Consider the following 27,506-nt stretch of genomic DNA (forward strand, 5'->3'; position numbering starts at 1 on the left):
CAGGGAAATCACTCACTCACAGGGAACTCATTCATAGGGAACTCACTCACTCACAGGGAACTCACTCACTCACAGGGAACTCATTCACTCACAGGGAACTCACTCACTCACAGGGAACTAACTCACTCACTCACTCACAGGGAACTCACTCACAGGGAACTCACTCACAGGGAACTCACTCACAGGGAACTCACTCACAGGGAACTCATTCACTCACAGGGAACTCACTCACAGGGAACTCATTGACAGGGAAATCACTCACTCACAGGGAACTCACTCACAGGGAACTCACTCACTCACAGTGAACTCACTCACTCACAGGAAACTCACTCACTCACAGGGAACTCACTCCCAGGGAACTCACTCACAGGGAACTCACTCACAGGGAACTCACTCACAGGGAACTCATTCACTCACAGGGAACTCACTCACAGGGACCTCATTGACAGGGAAATCACTCACTCACAGGGAACTCGCTCACAGGGAGCTCACTCACTCACAGGGAACTCACTCACTCACAGGGAACTCACTCACTCACAGGGAACTCACTCACAGGGAACTCATTCACTCACAGGGAACTCACTCACAGGGACCTCATTGACAGGGAAATCACTCACTCACAGGGAACTCATTCATAGGGAACTCACTCACTCACAGGGAACTCACTCACTCACAGGGAACTCACTCACTCAGAGGGAACTCACTCACAGGGAACTAACTCACTCACTCACAGGGAACTAACTCACTCACTCACAGGGAACTCACTCACAGGGAACTCACTCACAGGGAACTCACTCACAGGGAACTCACTCACAGGGAACTCACTCACTCACAGGGAACTCGCTCACAGGGAACTCACTCACAGGGAACTCACTCACTCACAGGAAACTCACTCACAGGTAACTCACTGACAGGGAACTCACTCACAGGAAACTCACTCACAGGGAACTCACTCACAGGGAACTCACTCACAGGGAACTCACTCACTCACAGGGAACTCGCTCACAGGGAACTCACTCACAGGGAACTCACTCACTCACAGGAAACTCACTCACAGGTAACTCACTGACAGGGAACTCACTCACAGGAAACTCACTCACAGGGAACTCACTCACAGGGAACTCACTCACAGGGAACTCACTCACAGGGAACTCACTCACAGGGAACTCATTCACTCACAGGGAACTCACTCACAGGGAACTCACTCACAGGGAACTCACTCACAGGGAACTCACTCACAGGGAACTCACTTACAGGGAACTCATTCACTCACAGGGAACTCACTCACAGGGGACTCATTGACAGGGAAATCACTCACTCACAGGGAACTCGCTCACAGGGAACTCACTCACAGGGAACTCACTCACTCACAGGTAACTCACTCACAGGGAACTCACTCACAGGAAACTCACTCACAGGGAACTCACTCACAGGGAACTCACTCACAGGGAACTCATTGACAGTGAACTCACTCACTCACAGGGAACTCACTCACAGGGAACTCACTCACAGGGAACTCACTCACAGGGAACTCATTCACAGGGAACTCGCTCACAGGGAACTCACTCACAGGGAACTTACTTACTCACGGGGAACTCACTCACAGGGAACTTACTTACTCACGGGGAACTCACTCACAGGGAATGCACTTACTCATGGGGAACTCACTCACAGGGAACTCACTCACAGGGAACTCATTCACTCACAGGGAACTCATTCACTCACAGGGAACTCACTCATAGGGAACTTACTCACAGGGAAATCACTCACTCACAAGGGAACTCACTCACAGGGAACTCACTCACAGGAAACTCACTCACAGGGAACTCATCCACTCACAGGGAACTCATTCACTTACAGAGAACTCACTCACAGGGAACTCACTCACTCACAGGGAACTCACTCACAGGGAACTCACAGGGAACTCATTGACAGGGAACTCACTCACAGGGAACTCGCTCACAGGGAACTCACTCACAGGGAACTCATTCACTCACAGGGAACTCATTGACGGGGAACTCACTCACTCACAGGGAACTCACTCACAGGGAACTCACTCACTCACAGGGAACTCACTCACTCACAGGGAACTCACTCACTCACAGGGAACTCATTCACTCACAGGGAACTCACTCACAGGGAACTCACTCACTCACAGGGAACTCACTCACTCACAGGGAACTCATTCACTCACAGGGAACTCACTCACAGGGAACTCACTCACTCACAGGGAACTCATTGACGGGGAACTCACTCACTCACAGGGAACTCACTCACAGGAACTCACTCACTCACAGGGAACTCACTCACAGGGAACTCATTCACAGGGAACTCGCTCACAGGGAACTCGCTCACAGGGAACTCACTCACAGGGAACTTACTTACTCACGGGAAACTCACTCACAGGGAACTCACTCACAGGGAACTCACTCACAAGGAACTCACTTACTCATGGGGAACTCACTCACAGGGAACTCACTCACAGGGAACTCATTCACTCACAGGGAACTCATTCACTCACAGGGAACTCACTCACAGGGAACTCACTCACAGGAAACTCACTCACAGGGAACTCATCCACTCACAGGGAACTCATTCACTTACTGAGAACTCACTCACAGGGAACTCACTCACAGGGAACTCACTCACAGGGAACTCACTCACAGGGAACTCATTCACTCACAGGGAACTTGCTCACAGGGAACTCACTCACAGGGAACTCATTCACTCACAGGGAACTCATTCACAGTGATTTCGCTCACAGGAAACTCACTCACAGGGAACTCACTCACTCACAGGGAACTCACTCACTCACTCACAGCGAACTCACTCACAGGGAACTCACTCACAGGGAACTCACTCACTCACAGGGAACTCACTCACTCACAGGGAACTCACTCACAGGGAACTCACTCACTCACAGGAAACTCACTCACTCACAGGGAACTCACTCACAGGGAACTCATTCACTCACAGGGAACTCACTCACAGGGAACTCATTGACAGGGAAATCACTCGCTCACAGGGAACTCACTCACAGGGAATTCACTCACTCACAGGGAATTCACTCACTCACAGGTAACTCACTCACAGGGAACTCACTCACAGGGAACTCACTCACAGGGAACTCACTCACAGGGAACTCATTCACTCACAGGGAACTCACTCACAGGGAACTCATTGACAGGGAACTCACTCACAGGGAACTCATTGACAGGGAACTCACTCACTCACAGGGAACTCACTCACTCACAGGGAACTCACTCACAGGGAACTCACTCACATGGAACTCATTCACAGGGAACTCGCTCACAGGGAACTCGCTCACAGGGAACTCACTCACAGGGAACTCACTTACTCATGGGGAACTCACTCACAGGGAACTCACTCACAGGGAACTCACTCACAGGGAACTCATTCATAGTGAACTCACTCACTCACAGGGAACTCACTCACTCACAGGGAACTCACTCACAGGGAACTCACTCACAGGGAACTCACTCACTCACAGGGAACTCACTCACTCACAGGGAACTCACTCACTCACAGGGAACTCACTCACTCACAGGGAACTCACTCACAGGGAACTCACTCACTCACAGGGAACTCACTCACTCACAGTGAACTCACTCACTCACAGGGAACTCACTTACTCACAGTGAACTCACTCACTCACAGGAAACTCACTCACTCACAGGGAACTCACTCCCAGGGAACTCACTCACAGGGAACTCACTCACAGGGAACTCACTCACAGGGACCTCATTGACAGGGAAATCACTCACTCACAGGGAACTCGCTCACAGGGAACTCACTCACTCACAGGGAACTCACTCACTCACAGGGAACTCACTCACTCACAGGGAACTCACTCACAGGGAGCTCACTCACTCACAGGGAACTCACTCACTCACAGGGAACTCACTCACAGGGAACTCACTCACTCACAGGGAACTCACTCACTCACAGGGAACTCACTCACAGGGAACTCACTCACTCACAGGGAACTCACTCACTCACAGGGAACTCACTCACTCACAGTGAACTCACTCACTCACAGGAAACTCACTCACTCACAGGGAACTCACTCCCAGGGAACTCACTCACAGGGAACTCACTCACAGGGAACTCACTCACAGGGAACTCATTCACTCACAGGGAACTCACTCACAGGGACCTCATTGACAGGGAAATCACTCACTCACAGGGAACTCGCTCACAGGGAACTCACTCACTCACAGGGAACTCACTCACAGGGAACTCACTCACTCACAGGGAACTCACTCACTCACAGGGAACTCACTCACAGGGAACTCACTCACTCACAGGCAACTCACTCACTCACAGGGAACTCACTCACAGGGAACTCATTCACTCACAGGGAACTCACTCACAGGGACCTCATTGACAGGGAAATCACTCACTCACAGGGAACTCATTCATAGGGAACTCACTCACTCACAGGGAACTCACTCACTCACAGGGAACTCATTCACTCACAGGGAACTCACTCACTCACAGGGAACTAACTCACTCACTCACTCACAGGGAACTCACTCACAGGGAACTCACTCACAGGGAACTCACTCACAGGGAACTCACTCACAGGGAACTCATTCACTCACAGGGAACTCACTCACAGGGAACTCATTGACAGGGAAATCACTCACTCACAGGGAACTCACTCACAGGGAACTCACTCACTCACAGTGAACTCACTCACTCACAGGAAACTCACTCACTCACAGGGAACTCACTCCCAGGGAACTCACTCACAGGGAACTCACTCACAGGGAACTCACTCACAGGGAACTCATTCACTCACAGGGAACTCAATCACAGGGACCTCATTGACAGGGAAATCACTCACTCACAGGGAACTCGCTCACAGGGAGCTCACTCACTCACAGGGAACTCACTCACTCACAGGGAACTCACTCACTCACAGGGAACTCACTCACAGGGAACTCATTCACTCACAGGGAACTCACTCACAGGGACCTCATTGACAGGGAAATCACTCACTCACAGGGAACTCATTCATAGGGAACTCACTCACTCACAGGGAACTCACTCACTCACAGGGAACTCACTCACTCAGAGGGAACTCACTCACAGGGAACTAACTCACTCACTCACAGGGAACTAACTCACTCACTCACAGGGAACTCACTCACAGGGAACTCACTCACAGGGAACTCACTCACAGGGAACTCACTCACAGGGAACTCACTCACTCACAGGGAACTCGCTCACAGGGAACTCACTCACAGGGAACTCACTCACTCACAGGAAACTCACTCACAGGTAACTCACTGACAGGGAACTCACTCACAGGAAACTCACTCACAGGGAACTCACTCACAGGGAACTCACTCACAGGGAACTCACTCACAGGGAACTCATTCATAGGGAACTCACTCACTCACAGGGAACTCACTCACTCACAGGGAACTCACTCACTCACTCACTCACTCACAGGGAACTCACTCACAGGGAACTCACTCACTCACAGGGAACTAACTCACTCACTCACTCACTCACAGGGAACTCACTCACAGGGAACTCACTCACTCACAGGGAACTTACTCACTCACAGGAAACTCACTCACTCACAGGGAACTCACTCACAGGGAACTCACTCACAGGGAACTCACTCACAGGCAACTCACTCACAGGGAACTCATTCACTCACAGGGAACTCACTCACAGGGAACTCATTGACAGGGAAATCACTCACTCACAGGGAACTCGCTCACAGGGAACTCACTCACAGGGAACTCACTCACTCACAGGAAACTCACTCACAGGTAACTCACTCACAGGGAACTCACTCACAGGAAACTCACTCACAGGGAACTCACTCACAGGGAACTCACTCACAGGGAACTCATTCACTCACAGGGAACTCAATCACAGGGACCTCATTGACAGGGAAATCACTCACTCACAGGGAACTCGCTCACAGGGAGCTCACTCACTCACAGGGAACTCACTCACTCACAGGGAACTCACTCACTCACAGGGAACTCACTCACAGGGAACTCATTCACTCACAGGGAACTCACTCACAGGGACCTCATTGACAGGGAAATCACTCACTCACAGGGAACTCATTCATAGGGAACTCACTCACTCACAGGGAACTCACTCACTCACAGGGAACTCACTCACTCAGAGGGAACTCACTCACAGGGAACTAACTCACTCACTCACAGGGAACTAACTCACTCACTCACAGGGAACTCACTCACAGGGAACTCACTCACAGGGAACTCACTCACAGGGAACTCACTCACAGGGAACTCACTCACTCACAGGGAACTCGCTCACAGGGAACTCACTCACAGGGAACTCACTCACTCACAGGAAACTCACTCACAGGTAACTCACTGACAGGGAACTCACTCACAGGAAACTCACTCACAGGGAACTCACTCACAGGGAACTCACTCACAGGGAACTCACTCACAGGGAACTCATTCATAGGGAACTCACTCACTCACAGGGAACTCACTCACTCACAGGGAACTCACTCACTCACTCACTCACAGGGAACTCACTCACAGGGAACTCACTCACTCACAGGGAACTAACTCACTCACTCACTCACTCACAGGGAACTCACTCACAGGGAACTCACTCACTCACAGGGAACTTACTCACTCACAGGAAACTCACTCACTCACAGGGAACTCACTCACAGGGAACTCACTCACAGGGAACTCACTCACAGGCAACTCACTCACAGGGAACTCATTCACTCACAGGGAACTCACTCACAGGGAACTCATTGACAGGGAAATCACTCACTCACAGGGAACTCGCTCACAGGGAACTCACTCACAGGGAACTCACTCACTCACAGGAAACTCACTCACAGGTAACTCACTCACAGGGAACTCACTCACAGGAAACTCACTCACAGGGAACTCACTCACAGGGAACTCACTCACAGGGAACTCATTCACTCACAGGGAACTCACTCACAGGGAACTCATTGACAGGGAACTCACTCACTCACAGGGAACTCACTCACTCACAGGGAACTCACTCACAGGGAACTCACTCACAGGGAACTCACTCACAGGAAACTCACTCACAGGGAACTCACTCACAGGGAACTCACTCACAGGGAACTCATTCACTCACAGGGAACTCACTCACAGGGAACTCACTCACAGGGAACTCACTCACAGGGAACTCATTGACAGGGAACTCACTCACTCACAGGGAACTCACTCACAGGGAACTCATTCACTCACAGGGAACTCACTCACAGGGACCTCATTGACAGGGAAATCACTCACTCACAGGGAACTCATTCATAGGGAACTCACTCACTCACAGGGAACTCACTCACTCACAGGGAACTCACTCACTCACAGGGAACTCACTCACAGGGAACTCACTCACTCACAGGGAACTAACTCACTCACTCACAGTGAACTCACTCACAGGGAACTCACTCACAGGGAACTCACTCACAGGGATCTCATTCACTCACAGGGAACTCACTCACTCACAGGGAACTCATTGACAGGGAAATCACTCACTCACAGGGAACTCACTCACAGGGAACTCACTCACTCACAGTGAACTCACTCACTCACAGGAAACTCACTCACTCACAGGGAACTCACTCCCAGGGAACTCACTCACAGGGAACTCACTCACAGGGAACTCACTCACAGGGAACTCATTCACTCACAGGGAACTCACTCACAGGGACCTCATTGACAGGGAAATCACTCACTCACAGGGAACTCGCTCACAGGGAGCTCACTCACTCACAGCGAACTCACTCACTCACAGGGAACTCTCTCACTCACAGGGAACTCACTCACAGGGAACTCATTCACTCACAGGGAACTCACTCACAGGGAACTCACTCACTCACAGGGAACTCACTCACTCACAGGGAACTCACTCACAGGGAACTCACTCACTCACAGGAAACTCACTCACTCACAGGGAACTCACTCACAGGGAACTCACTCACAGGGAACTAATTCACTCACAGGGAACTCATTCACTCACAGGGAACTCATTCACTCACAGGGAACTCACTCACAGGGAACTCACTCACAGGGAACTCATTGACAGGGAAATCACTCACTCACAGGGAACTCGCTCACAGGGAACTCACTCACAGGGAACTCACTCACTCACAGGAAACTCACTCACAGGTAACTCACTCACAGGGAACTCACTCACATGCAACTCACTCAGAGGGAACTCACTCACAGGGAACTCACTCACAGGGAACTCACTCACAGGGAACTCACTCACAGGGAACTCATTCACTCACAGGGAACTCATTCACAGGGAACTCACTCACTCACAGGGAACTCATTCACTCACAGGGAACTCACTCACATGGAACTCACTCACAGGGAACTCACTTACTCACAAGGAACTCACTCACAGGGAACTCACTCACAGGGAACTCACTCACAGGAAACTCACTCACAGGGAACTCACTCACAGGGAACTCACTCACAGGGAACTCATTCACTCACAGGGAACTCACTCACAGGGAACTCACTCACAGGGAACTCACTCACAGGGAACTCATTGACAGGGAACTCACTCACTCACAGGGAACTCACTCACAGGGAACTCATTCACTCACAGGGAACTCACTCACAGGGACCTCATTGACAGGGAAATCACTCACTCACAGGGAACTCATTCATAGGGAACTCACTCACTCACAGGGAACTCACTCACTCACAGGGAACTCACTCACTCACAGGGAACTCACTCACAGGGAACTCATTCACTCACAGGGAACTCACTCACTTACAGGGAACTCATTGACAGGGAAATCACTCACTCACAGGGAACTCACTCACAGGGAACTCACTCACTCACAGTGAACTCACTCACTCACAGGAAACTCACTCACTCACAGGGAACTCACTCCCAGGGAACTCACTCACAGGGAACTCACTCACAGGGAACTCACTCACAGGGAACTCATTCACTCACAGGGAACTCACTCACAGGGACCTCATTGACAGGGAAATCACTCACTCACAGGGAACTCGCTCACAGGGAGCTCACTCACTCACAGGGAACTCACTCACTCACAGGGAACTCTCTCACTCACAGGGAACTCACTCACAGGGAACTCATTCACTCACAGGGAACTCACTCACAGGGAACTCACTCACTCACAGGGAACTCACTCACTCACAGGGAACTCACTCACAGGGAACTCACTCACTCACAGGAAACTCACTCACTCACAGGGAACTCACTCACAGGGAACTCACTCACAGGGAACTCACTCACAGGGAACTCACTCACAGGGAACTAATTCACTCACAGGGAACTCATTCACTCACAGGGAACTCACTCACAGGGAACTCACTCACAGGGAACTCATTGACAGGGAAATCACTCACTCACAGGGAACTCGCTCACAGGGAACTCACTCACAGGGAACTCACTCACTCACAGGAAACTCACTCACAGGTAACTCACTCACAGGGAACTCACTCACAGGGAACTCACTCACAGGGAACTCATTCACTCACAGGGAACTCATTCACAGGGAACTCACTCACTCACAGGGAACTCATTCACTCACAGGGAACTCACTCACATGGAACTCACTCACTCACAGGGAACTCACTTACTCACAAGGATCTCACTCACAGGGAACTCACTCACTCACAGGCAACTCGCTCACTCACAGGGAACTCACTCACGGGAACTCATTCATCGGGAACTCACTCACTCACTCACTCACAGGGAACTCACTCACTCACAGGGAACTCACTCACTCACAGGGAACTCACTCACAGGGAACTCACTCACTCACAGGGAACTCACTCACTCACAGGGAACTCACTCACTCACATGGAACTCACTCACAGGAAACTCACTCACTCACAGGGAACTCACTCACAGGGAGCTCACTCACAGGGAACTCATTCACTCACAGGGAACTCACTCACAGGGAACTCATTGACAGGGAAATCACTCACTCACAGGGAACTCACTCACATGGAACTCACTCACAGGGAACTCATTCACTCACAGGGAACTCACTCACAGGGAACTCATTGACAGGGAAATCACTCACTCACAGGGAACTCGCTCACAGGGAACTCACTCACAGGGAACTCACTCACTCACAGGGAACTCACTCACAGGAAACTCACTCACAGGGAACTCATTCACAGGGAACTCGCTCACAGGGAACTCGCTCACAGGGAACTCACTCACAGGGAACTTACTTACTCACAGGGAACTCACTCACAGGGAACTTACTTACTCACGGGGAACTCACTCACAGGGAACTCACTCACAGGGAATTCACTTACTCATGGGGAACTCACTCACAGGGAACTCACTCACAGGGAACTCACTCACAGGGAACTCACTCACAGGGAACTCATTCATAGGGAACTCACTCACTCACAGGGAACTCACTCACTCACAGGGAACTCACTCACTCACAGGGAACTCACTCACAGGGAACTCACTCACTCACAGGGAACTAACTCACTCACTCACTCATAGGGAACTCACTCACAGGGAACTCACTCACTCACAGGGAACTCACTCACTCACAGGAAACTCACTCACTCACAGGGAACTCACTCACAGGGAACTCACTCACAGGGAACTCACTCACAGGGAACTCATTCACTCACAGGGAACTCACTCACAGGGAACTCATTGACAGGGAAATCACTCACTCACAGGGAACTCGCTCACAGGGAACTCACTCACAGGGAACTCACTCACTCACTCACAGGAAACTCACTCACAGGTAACTCACTCACAGGGAACTCACTCACAGGAAACTCACTCACAGGGAACTCACTCACAGGGAACTCACTCACAGGGAACTCATTCACTCACAGGGAACTCACTCACAGGGAACTCATTGACAGGGAACTCACTCACTCACAGGGAACTCACTCACTCACAGGGAACTCACTCACTCACAGGGAACTCACTCACAGGGAACTCACTCACAGGAAACTCACTCACAGGGAACTCACTCACAGGGAACTCACTCACAGGGAACTCATTCACTCACAGGGAACTCACTCACAGGGAACTCACTCACAGGGAACTCACTCACAGGGAACTCATTGACAGGGAACTAACTCACTCACTCACAGGGAACTCACTCACAGGGAACTCATTCACTCACAGGGAACTCACTCACAGGGACCTCATTGACAGGGAAATCACTCACTCACAGGGAACTCACTCACAGGGAACTCACTCACTCACAGGGAACTCACTCACATGGAACTCACTCACTCACAGGGAACTCACTTACTCACAAGGAACTCACTCACAGGGAACTCACTCACAGGGAACTCACTCACAGGAAACTCACTCACAGGGAACTCACTCACAGGGAACTCACTCACAGGGAACTCATTCACTCACAGGGAACTCACTCACAGGGAACTCACTCACAGGGAACTCACTCACAGGGAACTCATTGACAGGGAACTCACTCACTCACAGGGAACTCACTCACAGGGAACTCATTCACTCACAGGGAACTCACTCACAGGGACCTCATTGACAGGGAAATCACTCACTCACAGGGAACTCATTCATAGGGAACTCACTCACTCACAGGGAACTCACTCACTCACAGGGAACTCACTCACAGGGAACTCACTCACTCACAGGGAACTAACTCACTCACTCACAGTGAACTCACTCACAGGGAACTCACTCACAGGGAACTCACTCACAGGGAACTCACTCACAGGGAACTCATTCACTCACAGGGAACTCACTCACTTACAGGGAACTCATTGACAGGGAAATCACTCACTCACAGGGAACTCACTCACAGGGAACTCACTCACTCACAGTGAACTCACTCACTCACAGGAAACTCACTCACTCACAGGGAACTCACTCCCAGGGAACTCACTCACAGGGAACTCACTCACAGGGAACTCACTCACAGGGAACTCATTCACTCACAGGGAACTCACTCACAGGGACCTCATTCACTCACAGGGAACTCACTCACAGGGACCTCATTGACAGGGAAATCACTCACTCACAGGGAACTCGCTCACAGGGAACTCACTCACAGGGAACTCACTCACAGGGAACTCATTCATAGGGAACTCACTCACTCACAGGGAACTCACTCACTCACAGGGAACTCACTCACTCACAGGGAACTCACTCACTCACAGGGAACTCACTCACAGGGAACTCACTCACTCACAGGGAACTAACTCACTCACTCACTCATAGGGAACTCACTCACAGGGAACTCACTCACTCACAGGGAACTCACTCACTCACAGGAAACTCACTCACTCACAGGGAACTCACTCACAGGGAACTCACTCACAGGGAACTCACTCACAGGGAACTCACTCACAGGGAACTCACTCACAGGGAACTCATTGACAGGGAAATCACTCACTCACAGGGAACTCGCTCACAGGGAACTCACTCACAGGGAACTCACTCACTCACTCACAGGAAACTCACTCACAGGTAACTCACTCACAGGGAACTCACTCACAGGAAACTCACTCACAGGGAACTCACTCACAGGGAACTCACTCACAGGGAACTCATTCACTCACAGGGAACTCACTCACAGGGAACTCATTGACAGGGAACTAACTCACTCACAGGGAACTCACTCACTCACAGGGAACTAACTCACTCACTCACAGGGAACTCACTCACAGGGAACTCACTCACAGGAAACTCACTCACAGGGAACTCACTCACAGGGAACTCACTCACAGGGAACTCATTCACTCACAGGGAACTCACTCACAGGGAACTCACTCACAGGGAACTCACTCACAGGGAACTCATTGACAGGGAACTCACTCACAGGGAACTCACTCACAGGGAACTCATTCACTCACAGGGAACTCACTCACAGGGACCTCATTGACAGGGAAATCACTCACTCACAGGGAACTCACTCACAGGGAACTCACTCACTCACAGGGAACTCACTCACATGGAACTCACTCACTCACAGGGAACTCACTTACTCACAAGGAACTCACTCACAGGGAACTCACTCACAGGGAACTCACTCACAGGAAACTCACTCACAGGGAACTCACTCACAGGGAACTCATTCACTCACAGGGAACTCACTCACAGGGAACTCACTCACAGGGAACTCACTCACAGGGAACTCATTGACAGGGAACTCACTCACTCACAGGGAACTCACTCACAGGGAACTCATTCACTCACAGGGAACTCACTCACAGGGACCTCATTGACAGGGAAATCACTCACTCACAGGGAACTCATTCATAGGGAACTCACTCACTCACAGGGAACTCACTCACAGGGAACTCACTCACAGGGAACTCACTCACAGGGAACTCATTCACTCACAGGGAACTCACTCACAGGGAACTCACTCACAGGGAACTCACTCACAGGGAACTCATTGACAGGGAACTCACTCACTCACAGGGAACTCACTCACAGGGAACTCATTCACTCACAGGGAACTCACTCACAGGGACCTCATTGACAGGGAAATCACTCACTCACAGGGAACTCATTCATAGGGAACTCACTCACTCACAGGGAACTCACTCACTCACAGGGAACTCACTCACTCACAGGGAACTCACTCACAGGGAACTCACTCACTCACAGGGAACTAACTCACTCACTCACAGTGAACTCACTCACAGGGAACTCACTCACAGGGAACTCACTCACAGGGAACTCATTCACTCACAGGGAACTCACTCACTTACAGGGAACTCATTGACAGGGAAATCACTCACTCACAGGGAACTCACTCACAGGGAACTCACTCACTCACAGTGAACTCACTCACTCACAGGAAACTCACTCACTCACAGGGAACTCACTCCCAGGGAACTCACTCACAGGGAACTCACTCACAGGGAACTCACTCACAGGGAACTCATTCACTCACAGGGAACTCACTCACAGGGACCTCATTCACTCACAGGGAACTCACTCACAGGGACCTCATTGACAGGGAAATCACTCACTCACAGGGAACTCGCTCACAGGGAACTCACTCACAGGGAACTCACTCACAGGGAACTCATTCATAGGGAACTCACTCACTCACAGGGAACTCACTCACTCACAGGGAACTCACTCACTCACAGGGAACTCACTCACTCACAGGGAACTCACTCACAGGGAACTCACTCACTCACAGGGAACTAACTCACTCACTCACTCATAGGGAACTCACTCACAGGGAACTCACTCACTCACAGGGAACTCACTCACTCACAGGAAACTCACTCACTCACAGGGAACTCACTCACAGGGAACTCACTCACAGGGAACTCACTCACAGGGAACTCACTCACAGGGAACTCACTCACAGGGAACTCATTGACAGGGAAATCACTCACTCACAGGGAACTCGCTCACAGGGAACTCACTCACAGGGAACTCACTCACTCACTCACAGGAAACTCACTCACAGGTAACTCACTCACAGGGAACTCACTCACAGGAAACTCACTCACAGGGAACTCACTCACAGGGAACTCACTCACAGGGAACTCATTCACTCACAGGGAACTCACTCACAGGGAACTCATTGACAGGGAACTAACTCACTCACAGGGAACTCACTCACTCACAGGGAACTCACTCACTCACAGGGAACTCACTCACAGGGAACTCACTCACAGGAAACTCACTCACAGGGAACTCACTCACAGGGAACTCACTCACAGGGAACTCATTCACTCACAGGGAACTCACTCACAGGGAACTCACTCACAGGGAACTCACTCACAGGGAACTCATTGACAGGGAACTCACTCACAGGGAACTCACTCACAGGGAACTCATTCACTCACAGGGAACTCACTCACAGGGACCTCATTGACAGGGAAATCACTCACTCACAGGGAACTCACTCACAGGGAACTCACTCACTCACAGGGAACTCACTCACATGGAACTCACTCACTCACAGGGAACTCACTTACTCACAAGGAACTCACTCACAGGGAACTCACTCACAGGGAACTCACTCACAGGAAACTCACTCACAGGGAACTCACTCACAGGGAACTCATTCACTCACAGGGAACTCACTCACAGGGAACTCACTCACAGGGAACTCACTCACAGGGAACTCATTGACAGGGAACTCACTCACTCACAGGGAACTCACTCACAGGGAACTCATTCACTCACAGGGAACTCACTCACAGGGACCTCATTGACAGGGAAATCACTCACTCACAGGGAACTCATTCATAGGGAACTCACTCACTCACAGGGAACTCACTCACTCACAGGGAACTCACTCACTCACAGGGAACTCACTCACAGGGAACTCACTCACTCACAGGGAACTAACTCACTCACTCACAGTGAACTCACTCACAGGGAACTCACTCACAGGGAACTCACTCACAGGGAACTCATTCACTCACAGGGAACTCACTCACTTACAGGGAACTCATTGACAGGGAAATCACTCACTCACAGGGAACTCACTCACAGGGAACTCACTCACTCACAGTGAACTCACTCACTCACAGGAAACTCACTCACTCACAGGGAACTCACTCCCAGGGAACTCACTCACAGGGAACTCACTCACAGGGAACTCACTCACAGGGAACTCATTCACTCACAGGGAACTCACTCACAGGGACCTCATTGACAGGGAAATCACTCACTCACAGGGAACTCACTCACTCACAGGGAACTCTCTCACTCACAGGGAACTCACTCACAGGGAACTCATTCACTCACAGGGAACTCACTCACAGGGAACTCACTCACTCACAGGGAACTCACTCACTCACAGGGAACTCACTCACAGGGAACTCACTCACTCACAGGGAACTCACTCACTCACAGGGAACTCACTCACAGGGAACTCACTCACAGGGAACTCACTCACAGGGAACTAATTCACTCACAGGGAACTCATTCACTCACAGGGAACTCACTCACAGGGAACTCACTCACAGGGAACTCATTGACAGGGAAATCACTCACTCACAGGGAACTCGCTCACAGGCAACTCACTCACAGGGAACTCACTCACTCACAGGAAACTCACTCACAGGTAACTCACTCACAGGGAACTCACTCACATGCAACTCACTCAGAGGGAACTCACTCACAGGGAACTCACTCACAGGGAACTCACTCACAGGGAACTCACTCACAGGGAACTCATTCACTCACAGGGAACTCATTCACAGGGAACTCACTCACTCACAGGGAACTCATTCACTCACAGGGAACTCACTCACATGGAACTCACTCACTCACAGGGAACTCACTTACTCACAAGGAACTCACTCACAGGGAACTCACTCACTCACAGGCAACTCGCTCACTCACAGGGAACTCACTCACGGGAACTCATTCATCGGGAACTCACTCACAGGGAACTCACTCACAGGGAACTCATTCACTCACAGGGAACTCATTCACTCACAGGGAACTCACTCACAGGGAACTCACTCACAGGGAACTCACTCACAGGGAACTCATTGACAGGGAACTCACTCACTCACAGGGAACTCACTCACAGGGAACTCATTCACTCACAGGGAACTCACTCACAGGGACCTCATTGACAGGGAAATCACTCACTCACAGGGAACTCACTCACTCACATGGAACTCACTCACAGGAAACTCACTCACTCACAGGGAACTCACTCACAGGGAACTCACTCACAGGGAACTCATTCACTCACAGGGAACTCACTCACAGGGAACTCATTGACAGGGAAATCACTCACTCACAGGGAACTCACTCACATGGAACTCACTCACAGGGAACTCATTCACTCACAGGGAACTCACTCACAGGGAACTCATTGACAGGGAAATCACTCACTCACAGGGAACTCGCTCACAGGGAACTCACTCACAGGGAACTCACTCACTCACAGGGAACTCACTCACAGGAAACTCACTCACAGGGAACTCATTCACAGGGAACTCGCTCACAGGGAACTCGCTCACAGGGAACTCACTCACAGGGAACTCACTCACAGGGAACTTACTTACTCACGGGGAACTCACTCACAGGGAACTCACTCACAGGGAATTCACTTACTCATGGGGAACTTACTCACAGGGAACTCACTCACAGGGAACTCACTCACAGGGAACTCACTCACAGGGAACTCATTCATAGGGAACTCACTCACTCACAGGGAACTCACTCACTCACAGGGAACTCACTCACTCACAGGGAACTCACTCACAGGGAACTCACTCACTCACAGGGAACTAACTCACTCACTCACTCATAGGGAACTCACTCACAGGGAACTCACTCACAGGGAACTCACTCACTCACAGGAAACTCACTCACTCACAGGGAACTCACTCACAGGGAACTCACTCACAGGGAACTCACTCACAGGGAACTCATTCACTCACAGGGAACTCACTCACAGGGAACTCATTGACAGGGAAATCACTCACTCACAGGGAACTCGCTCACAGGGAACTCACTCACAGGGAACTCACTCACTCACTCACAGGAAACTCACTCACAGGTAACTCACTCACAGGGAACTCACTCACAGGAAACTCACTCACAGGGAACTCACTCACAGGGAACTCACTCACAGGGAACTCATTCACTCACAGGGAACTCACTCACAGGGAACTCATTGACAGGGAACTCACTCACTCACAGGGAACTCACTCACTCACAGGGAACTCACTCACTCACAGGGAACTCACTCACAGGGAACTCACTCACAGGAAACTCACTCACAGGGAACTCACTCACAGGGAACTCACTCACAGGGAACTCATTCACTCACAGGGAACTCACTCACAGGGAACTCACTCACAGGGAACTCACTCACAGGGAACTCATTGACAGGGAACTCACTCACTCACAGGGAACTCACTCACAGGGAACTCATTCACTCACAGGGAACTCACTCACAGGGACCTCATTGACAGGGAAATCACTCACTCACAGGGAACTCATTCATAGGGAACTCACTCACTCACAGGGAACTCACTCACAGGGAACTCACTCACTCACAGGGAACTAACTCACTCACTCACAGTGAACTCACTCACAGGGAACTCACTCACAGGGAACTCACTCACAGGGAACTCACTCACAGGGAACTCACTCACAGGGAACTCATTCACTCACAGGGAACTCACTCACTCACAGGGAACTCATTGACAGGGAAATCACTCACTCACAGGGAACTCACTCACAGGGAACTCACTCACTCACAGTGAACTCACTCACTCACAGGAAACTCACTCACTCACAGGGAACTCACTCCCAGGGAACTCACTCACAGGGAACTCACTCACTCACAGGGAACTCACTCACTCACAGGGAACTCACTCACAGGGAACTCACTCACTCACAGGGAACTAACTCACTCACTCACAGTGAACTCACTCACAGGGAACTCACTCACAGGGAACTCACTCACAGGGAACTCATTCACTCACAGGGAACTCACTCACTTACAGGGAACTCATTGACAGGGAAATCACTCACTCACAGGGAACTCACTCACAGGGAACTCACTCACTCACAGTGAACTCACTCACTCACAGGAAACTCACTCACTCACAGGGAACTCACTCCCAGGGAACTCACTCACAGGGAACTCACTCACAGGGAACTCACTCACAGGGAACTCATTCACTCACAGGGAACTCACTCACAGGGACCTCATTGACAGGGAAATCACTCACTCACAGGGAACTCACTCACTCACAGGGAACTCTCTCACTCACAGGGAACTCACTCACAGGGAACTCATTCACTCACAGGGAACTCACTCACAGGGAACTCACTCACTCACAGGGAACTCACTCACTCACAGGGAACTCACTCACAGGGAACTCACTCACTCACAGGGAACTCACTCACTCACAGGGAACTCACTCACAGGGAACTCACTCACAGGGAACTCACTCACAGGGAACTAATTCACTCACAGGGAACTCATTCACTCACAGGGAACTCACTCACAGGGAACTCACTCACAGGGAACTCATTGACAGGGAAATCACTCACTCACAGGGAACTCGCTCACAGGCAACTCACTCACAGGGAACTCACTCACTCACAGGAAACTCACTCACAGGTAACTCACTCACAGGGAACTCACTCACATGCAACTCACTCAGAGGGAACTCACTCACAGGGAACTCACTCACAGGGAACTCACTCACAGGGAACTCACTCACAGGGAACTCATTCACTCACAGGGAACTCATTCACAGGGAACTCACTCACTCACAGGGAACTCATTCACTCACAGGGAACTCACTCACATGGAACTCACTCACTCACAGGGAACTCACTTACTCACAAGGAACTCACTCACAGGGAACTCACTCACTCACAGGCAACTCGCTCACTCACAGGGAACTCACTCACGGGAACTCATTCATCGGGAACTCACTCACAGGGAACTCACTCACAGGGAACTCATTCACTCACAGGGAACTCATTCACTCACAGGGAACTCACTCACAGGGAACTCACTCACAGGGAACTCACTCACAGGGAACTCATTGACAGGGAACTCACTCACTCACAGGGAACTCACTCACAGGGAACTCATTCACTCACAGGGAACTCACTCACAGGGACCTCATTGACAGGGAAATCACTCACTCACAGGGAACTCACTCACTCACATGGAACTCACTCACAGGAAACTCACTCACTCACAGGGAACTCACTCACAGGGAACTCACTCACAGGGAACTCATTCACTCACAGGGAACTCACTCACAGGGAACTCATTGACAGGGAAATCACTCACTCACAGGGAACTCACTCACATGGAACTCACTCACAGGGAACTCATTCACTCACAGGGAACTCACTCACAGGGAACTCATTGACAGGGAAATCACTCACTCACAGGGAACTCGCTCACAGGGAACTCACTCACAGGGAACTCACTCACTCACAGGGAACTCACTCACAGGAAACTCACTCACAGGGAACTCATTCACAGGGAACTCGCTCACAGGGAACTCGCTCACAGGGAACTCACTCACAGGGAACTCACTCACAGGGAACTTACTTACTCACGGGGAACTCACTCACAGGGAACTCACTCACAGGGAATTCACTTACTCATGGGGAACTTACTCACAGGGAACTCACTCACAGGGAACTCACTCACAGGGAACTCACTCACAGGGAACTCATTCATAGGGAACTCACTCACTCACAGGGAACTCACTCACTCACAGGGAACTCACTCACTCACAGGGAACTCACTCACAGGGAACTCACTCACTCACAGGGAACTAACTCACTCACTCACTCATAGGGAACTCACTCACAGGGAACTCACTCACAGGGAACTCACTCACTCACAGGAAACTCACTCACTCACAGGGAACTCACTCACAGGGAACTCACTCACAGGGAACTCACTCACAGGGAACTCACTCACAGGGAACTCATTCACTCACAGGGAACTCACTCACAGGGAACTCATTGACAGGGAAATCACTCACTCACAGGGAACTCGCTCACAGGGAACTCACTCACAGGGAACTCACTCACTCACTCACAGGAAACTCACTCACAGGTAACTCACTCACAGGGAACTCACTCACAGGAAACTCACTCACAGGGAACTCACTCACAGGGAACTCATTCACTCACAGGGAACTCACTCACAGGGAACTCATTGACAGGGAACTCACTCACTCACAGGGAACTCACTCACTCACAGGGAACTCACTCACTCACAGGGAACTCACTCACAGGGAACTCACTCACAGGAAACTCACTCACAGGGAACTCACTCACAGGGAACTCACTCACAGGGAACTCATTCACTCACAGGGAACTCACTCACAGGGAACTCACTCACAGGGAACTCACTCACAGGGAACTCATTGACAGGGAACTCACTCACTCACAGGGAACTCACTCACAGGGAACTCATTCACTCACAGGGAACTCACTCACAGGGACCTCATTGACAGGGAAATCACTCACTCACAGGGAACTCATTCATAGGGAACTCACTCACTCACAGGGAACTCACTCACAGGGAACTCACTCACTCACAGGGAACTAACTCACTCACTCACAGTGAACTCACTCACAGGGAACTCACTCACAGGGAACTCACTCACAGGGAACTCACTCACAGGGAACTCACTCACAGGGAACTCATTCACTCACAGGGAACTCACTCACTCACAGGGAACTCATTGACAGGGAAATCACTCACTCACAGGGAACTCACTCACAGGGAACTCACTCACTCACAGTGAACTCACTCACAGGAAACTCACTCACTCACAGGGAACTCACTCCCAGGGAACTCACTCACAGGGAACTCACTCACAGGGAACTCACTCACAGGGAACTCATTCACTCACAGGGAACTCACTCACAGGGACCTCATTGACAGGGAAATCACTCACTCACAGGGAACTCGCTCACAGGGAGCTCACTCACTCACAGGGAACTCACTCACTCACAGGGAACTCTCTCACTCACAGGGAACTCACTCACAGGGAACTCATTCACTCACAGGGAACTCACTCACAGGGAACTCACTCACTCACAGGGAACTCACTCACTCACAGGGAACTCACTCACAGGGAACTCACTCACTCACAGGAAACTCACTCACTCACAGGGAACTCACTCACAGGGAACTCACTCACAGGGAACTCACTCACAGGGAACTAATTCACTCACAGGGAACTCATTCACTCACAGGGAACTCACTCACAGGGAACTCACTCACAGGGAACTCACTCACAGGGAACTCATTGACAGGGAAATCACTCACTCACAGGGAACTCGCTCACAGGGAACTCACTCACAGGGAACTCACTCACTCACAGGAAACTCACTCACAGGTAACTCACTCACAGGGAACTCACTCACATGCAACTCACTCAGAGGGAACTCACTCACAGGGAACTCACTCACAGGGAACTCACTCACAGGGAACTCATTCACTCACAGGGAACTCATTCACAGGGAACTCACTCACTCACAGGGAACTCATTCACTCACAGGGAACTCACTCACATGGAACTCACTCACTCACAGGGAACTCACTTACTCACAAGGAACTCACTCACAGGGAACTCACTCACTCACAGGCAACTCGCTCACTCACAGGGAACTCACTCACGGGAACTCATTCATCGGGAACTCACTCACTCACTCACAGGGAACTCACTCACTCACAGGGAACTCACTCACTCACAGGGAACTCACTCACAGGGAACTCACTCACTCACAGGGAACTCACTCACTCACAGGGAACTCACTCACAGGAAACTCACTCACAGGGAACTCACTCACAGGGAACTCACTCACAGGGAACTCATTCACTCACAGGGAACTCACTCACAGGGAACTCACTCACAGGGAACTCACTCACAGGGAACTCATTGACAGGGAACTCACTCACTCACAGGGAACTCACTCACAGGGAACTCATTCACTCACAGGGAACTCACTCACAGGGACCTCATTGACAGGGAAATCACTCACTCACAGGGAACTCATTCATAGGGAACTCACTCACTCACAGGGAACTCACTCACAGGGAACTCACTCACTCACAGGGAACTAACTCACTCACTCACAGTGAACTCACTCACAGGGAACTCACTCACAGGGAACTCACTCACAGGGAACTCACTCACAGGGAACTCACTCACAGGGAACTCATTCACTCACAGGGAACTCACTCACTCACAGGGAACTCATTGACAGGGAAATCACTCACTCACAGGGAACTCACTCACAGGGAACTCACTCACTCACAGTGAACTCACTCACTCACAGGAAACTCACTCACTCACAGGGAACTCACTCCCAGGGAACTCACTCACAGGGAACTCACTCACAGGGAACTCACTCACAGGGAACTCATTCACTCACAGGGAACTCACTCACAGGGACCTCATTGACAGGGAAATCACTCACTCACAGGGAACTCGCTCACAGGGAGCTCACTCACTCACAGGGAACTCACTCACTCACAGGGAACTCTCTCACTCACAGGGAACTCACTCACAGGGAACTCATTCACTCACAGGGAACTCACTCACAGGGAACTCACTCACTCACAGGGAACTCACTCACTCACAGGGAACTCACTCACAGGGAACTCACTCACTCACAGGAAACTCACTCACTCACAGGGAACTCACTCACAGGGAACTCACTCACAGGGAACTCACTCACAGGGAACTAATTCACTCACAGGGAACTCATTCACTCACAGGGAACTCACTCACAGGGAACTCACTCACAGGGAACTCATTGACAGGGAAATCACTCACTCACAGGGAACTCGCTCACAGGGAACTCACTCACAGGGAACTCACTCACTCACAGGAAACTCACTCACAGGTAACTCACTCACAGGGAACTCACTCACATGCAACTCACTCAGAGGGAACTCACTCACAGGGAACTCACTCACAGGGAACTCACTCACAGGGAACTCATTCACTCACAGGGAACTCATTCACAGGGAACTCACTCACTCACAGGGAACTCATTCACTCACAGGGAACTCACTCACATGGAACTCACTCACTCACAGGGAACTCACTTACTCACAAGGAACTCACTCACAGGGAACTCACTCACTCACAGGCAACTCGCTCACTCACAGGGAACTCACTCACGGGAACTCATTCATCGGGAACTCACTCACTCACTCACAGGGAACTCACTCACTCACAGGGAACTCACTCACTCACAGGGAACTCACTCACAGGGAACTCACTCACTCACAGGGAACTCACTCACTCACATGGAACTCACTCACAGGAAACTCACTCACTCACAGGGAACTCACTCACAGGGAACTCACTCACAGGGAACTCATTCACTCACAGGGAACTCACTCACAGGGAACTCATTGACAGGGAAATCACTCACTCACAGGGAACTCACTCACATGGAACTCACTCACAGGGAACTCATTCACTCACAGGGAACTCACTCACAGGGAACTCATTGACAGGGAAATCACTCACTCACAGGGAACTCGCTCACAGGGAACTCACTCACAGGGAACTCACTCACTCACAGGGAACTCACTCACAGGAAACTCACTCACAGGGAACTCATTCACAGGGAACTCGCTCACAGGGAACTCACTCACAGGGAACTTACTTACTCACGGGGAACTCACTCACAGGGAACTCACTCACAGGGAATTCACTTACTCATGGGGAACTCACTCACATGGAACTCACTCACAGGGAACTCATTCACTCACAGGGAACTCATTCACTCACAGGGAACTCACTCACTCACAGGGAACTCACTCACTCACAGGGAACTCACTCACAGGGAACTCACTCACAGGAAACTCACTCACAGGGAACTCATCCACTCACAGGGAACTCACTCACAGGGAACTCACTCACAGGGAACTCACTCACAGGAAACTCACTCACAGGGAACTCACTCACTCACAGGGAACTCACTCACAGGGAACTCATTGACAGGGAGCTCACTCACAGGGAACTCACTCACAGGGAACTCACTCACAGGGAACTCACTCACAGGGAACTCATTCATAGGGAACTCACTCACAGGGAACTCACTCACTCACAGGGAACTCACTCACTCACAGGGAACTCACTCACTCACAGGGAACTCACTCACTCACAGGGAACTCACTCACTCACAGGGAACTCACTCACTCACTCACAGGGAACTCACTCACTCACAGGGAACTCACTTTCTCACTCACAGCGAACTCACTCACTCACAGGCAACTCACTCACTGACAGGGAACTCACTCACAGGGAACGCACAGGGAACTCACTCACTCACAGGGAACTCACTCACAGGGAACTCATTCATAGGGAACTCACTCACTCACAGGGAACTCACTCACTCACGGGGAACTCACTCACTCACAGGGAACTCATTCACTCACAGGGAACTCACTCACAGGGAACTCACTCACTCACAGGGAACTCACTCACTCACAGGGAACTCACTCACAGGGAACTCACTCACTCACAGGGAACTCACTCACTCACAGGAAACTCACTCACTCACAGGGAACTCACTCACAGGGAACTCACTCACAGGGAACTCACTCACAGGGAACTCATTGACAGGGAAATCACTCACTCACAGGGAACTCGCTCACAGGGAACTCACTCACAGGGAACTCGCTCACAGGGAACTCACTCACAGGGAACTCACTCACTCACAGGAAACTCACTCACAGGTAACTCACTCACAGGGAACTCACTCACATGCAACTCACTCAGAGGGAACTCACTCACAGGGAACTCACTCACAGGGAACTCACTCACAGGGAACTCACTCACTCACAGGGAACTCACTCACAGCGAACTCACTCACTCACAGGGAACTCACTCACTCACAGGGAACTCATTCACTCACAGGGAACTCACTCACAGGGAACTCATTGACAGGGAACTCACTCACTCGCAGGAACTCACTCACAGGGAACTCACTCACTCACAGGAACTCACTCACAGGGAACTTACTCACAGGGAACTCATTGACATTGAACTCACTCACTCACAGGGAACTCACTCACAGGGAACTCACTCACTCACAGGGAACTCACTCACTCACAGGGAACTCATTCACTCACAGGGAACTCACTCACAGGGAACTCACTCACAGGGAACTCACTCACAGGGAACTCACTCACTCACTCACAGGGAACTCACTCACGGGGAACTCATTCACAGGGAACTCACTCACGGGGAACTCACTCACAGGGTTCTCATTCACTCACAGGGAACTCACTCACAGGGAACTCATTCACTCACAGGGAACTCACTCACAGGGAACTCACTCAATCACTCAGAGGCAGCTCACTCACTGACAGGGAACTCACTCACAGGGAATGCACTCACAGGCAACCTGTTCTATTCGACGCAACTATATTAGAAATTAACAAGTTAATAATCATTTGCGTCATTATAGAAATACAAGTCACAGAATACGCATGTGTTCTGAGATGGGAAGGAGGCGTGTGTTGTGCATATTGTCACATGTGCTCTCCGTGGTGGTGACGGTGGTTTTTGCATTTTGAGACTGAAAGGGGGGGGGGTGCTTGGTGTGGGACACGTTTAGTGCGGTGGCCTTTGTGGATTGCCAACTCACCCAAATGTTCTTATTATCTCTTTGCAGCTTGGCGCTTAACAACTGGTGGTTCGTGGCCCATCTCAGTGACCTGCTGCATCACTGTCAGCAACTCCAGTAAGAGCCAGCGCCTCATGCTACGCGTATAAAAGACAAAGATCCGCCATATAGCTTTTCAACTACTCGCTAAGAGCACTTGCTCCAACAGTCTGTTAAATGCTATGTGGGGGATCTTTGTATTTTGTATGTGTGTATGTGTGGGGTCAAGGGATGGCTCCTAACTGGTCAACTTTGTTGCGTATGCTAATGGTGTGGGAATTCATATTCTTTGAGTCTTTCATTAAAGCCACGTAGATAGAAAAGAAAAAAAAATAACAATATCACGATGTGTCAATCGCAACACAAGCAATCGTCATCAGGTGAATAAAGAGGGGGAAAGCTGCTGAGGCAGGCTGTTTATAAAGGTTTAGAGATGGGCGGGGCGGCTAATGTTAATGTAGGAATGATTATTAACTTGTTTCTTTCTAATATAGTTGCATGGGAATTGCTGTTCACTCTGATAATTAGTTGGAGAAATCTACTGCTGGACCTGGAGTATGCCACTAAGAGGTGGGGCCTTATCATCAGCCACCAAATCAGAGCGCCTACCTGGGTATTTTATCCCATCAATTCCTCCGCCACCTCAACTCCTGTTTGATTAACTGGGGCAGTTGTGGAGAGAGTGGAGGCGTTCCCATACATGAGCAGTGTGCTTAAGACCAGCTGCAGAGGTCTCAATCTGGATCAGTTTAACACGTAGTAGTTGAAGGTTTCCTCGACCAATATTATCCATAATAAAGGTTTTTTTTGGGTTAGATCGCGTAAACATAAATGTATCAATAAACCCACCACCACCCGACACAGCCAGTTAGTAAGGTTTGTCATGTAAACAAAACATGCCAATTAGTTACTCGTTCAGTAATTGGTAATGAGTTGGCATGTGTTGTTTACGTGACAACCCTTACTAATCTGAATCAGTTTAGGCAGCATTATATTTAATCAGTTGCATAATGCTGTGTGGGTGCTACCTGCTCCTGTCGGTCCGTATGAAACACCGGGCCTTCTCGGCCACATTTATATGCCCCCTTTTCTCCATTCTTGCAAAACGTGGAGTCCTTTGAAGGAATAACTGCACAAGCTTGAAACATTCAGGCTGATAATTGTTTTTTTACCCTTTTATCTGGCAACAAAACTGACACCATGTTTTTACAAGGAGTCATGTTTGCATTGACCACAATACTTGCGGTCGGAATGCAAACAAAAAACACAACTCTGATAATGTATACACTGTCCTTGAAATTGATTGGTCCACACCCGAGACAGCTTTT

At 50.6% G+C, this 27,506-nt stretch overlaps 1 protein-coding gene across 4 annotated transcripts in view; it reads left to right on the forward strand.

Annotated features, from left to right (window-relative positions):
• NUP85 (nucleoporin 85) overlaps positions 1-27,506 on the forward strand; it is a 94,571-nt gene that overhangs the window by 52,082 nt on the left and 14,983 nt on the right. For all 4 annotated transcript variants that reach the window (XM_078618582.1, XM_078618583.1, XM_078618585.1 and 1 more), the window contains one exon: positions 26,188-26,256. In XM_078618582.1, coding sequence (XP_078474708.1) covers positions 26,188-26,256 — 69 coding nt within the window. The remainder of the gene's footprint in view (positions 1-26,187; positions 26,257-27,506) is intronic.

The sequence above is a fragment of the Lampetra planeri genome, chromosome 58 (assembly GCF_965212315.1).
Source record: "Lampetra planeri chromosome 58, kcLamPlan1.2.h2, whole genome shotgun sequence".
In the NCBI taxonomy this organism is placed as follows: Eukaryota; Metazoa; Chordata; class Hyperoartia; order Petromyzontiformes; family Petromyzontidae; genus Lampetra; species Lampetra planeri.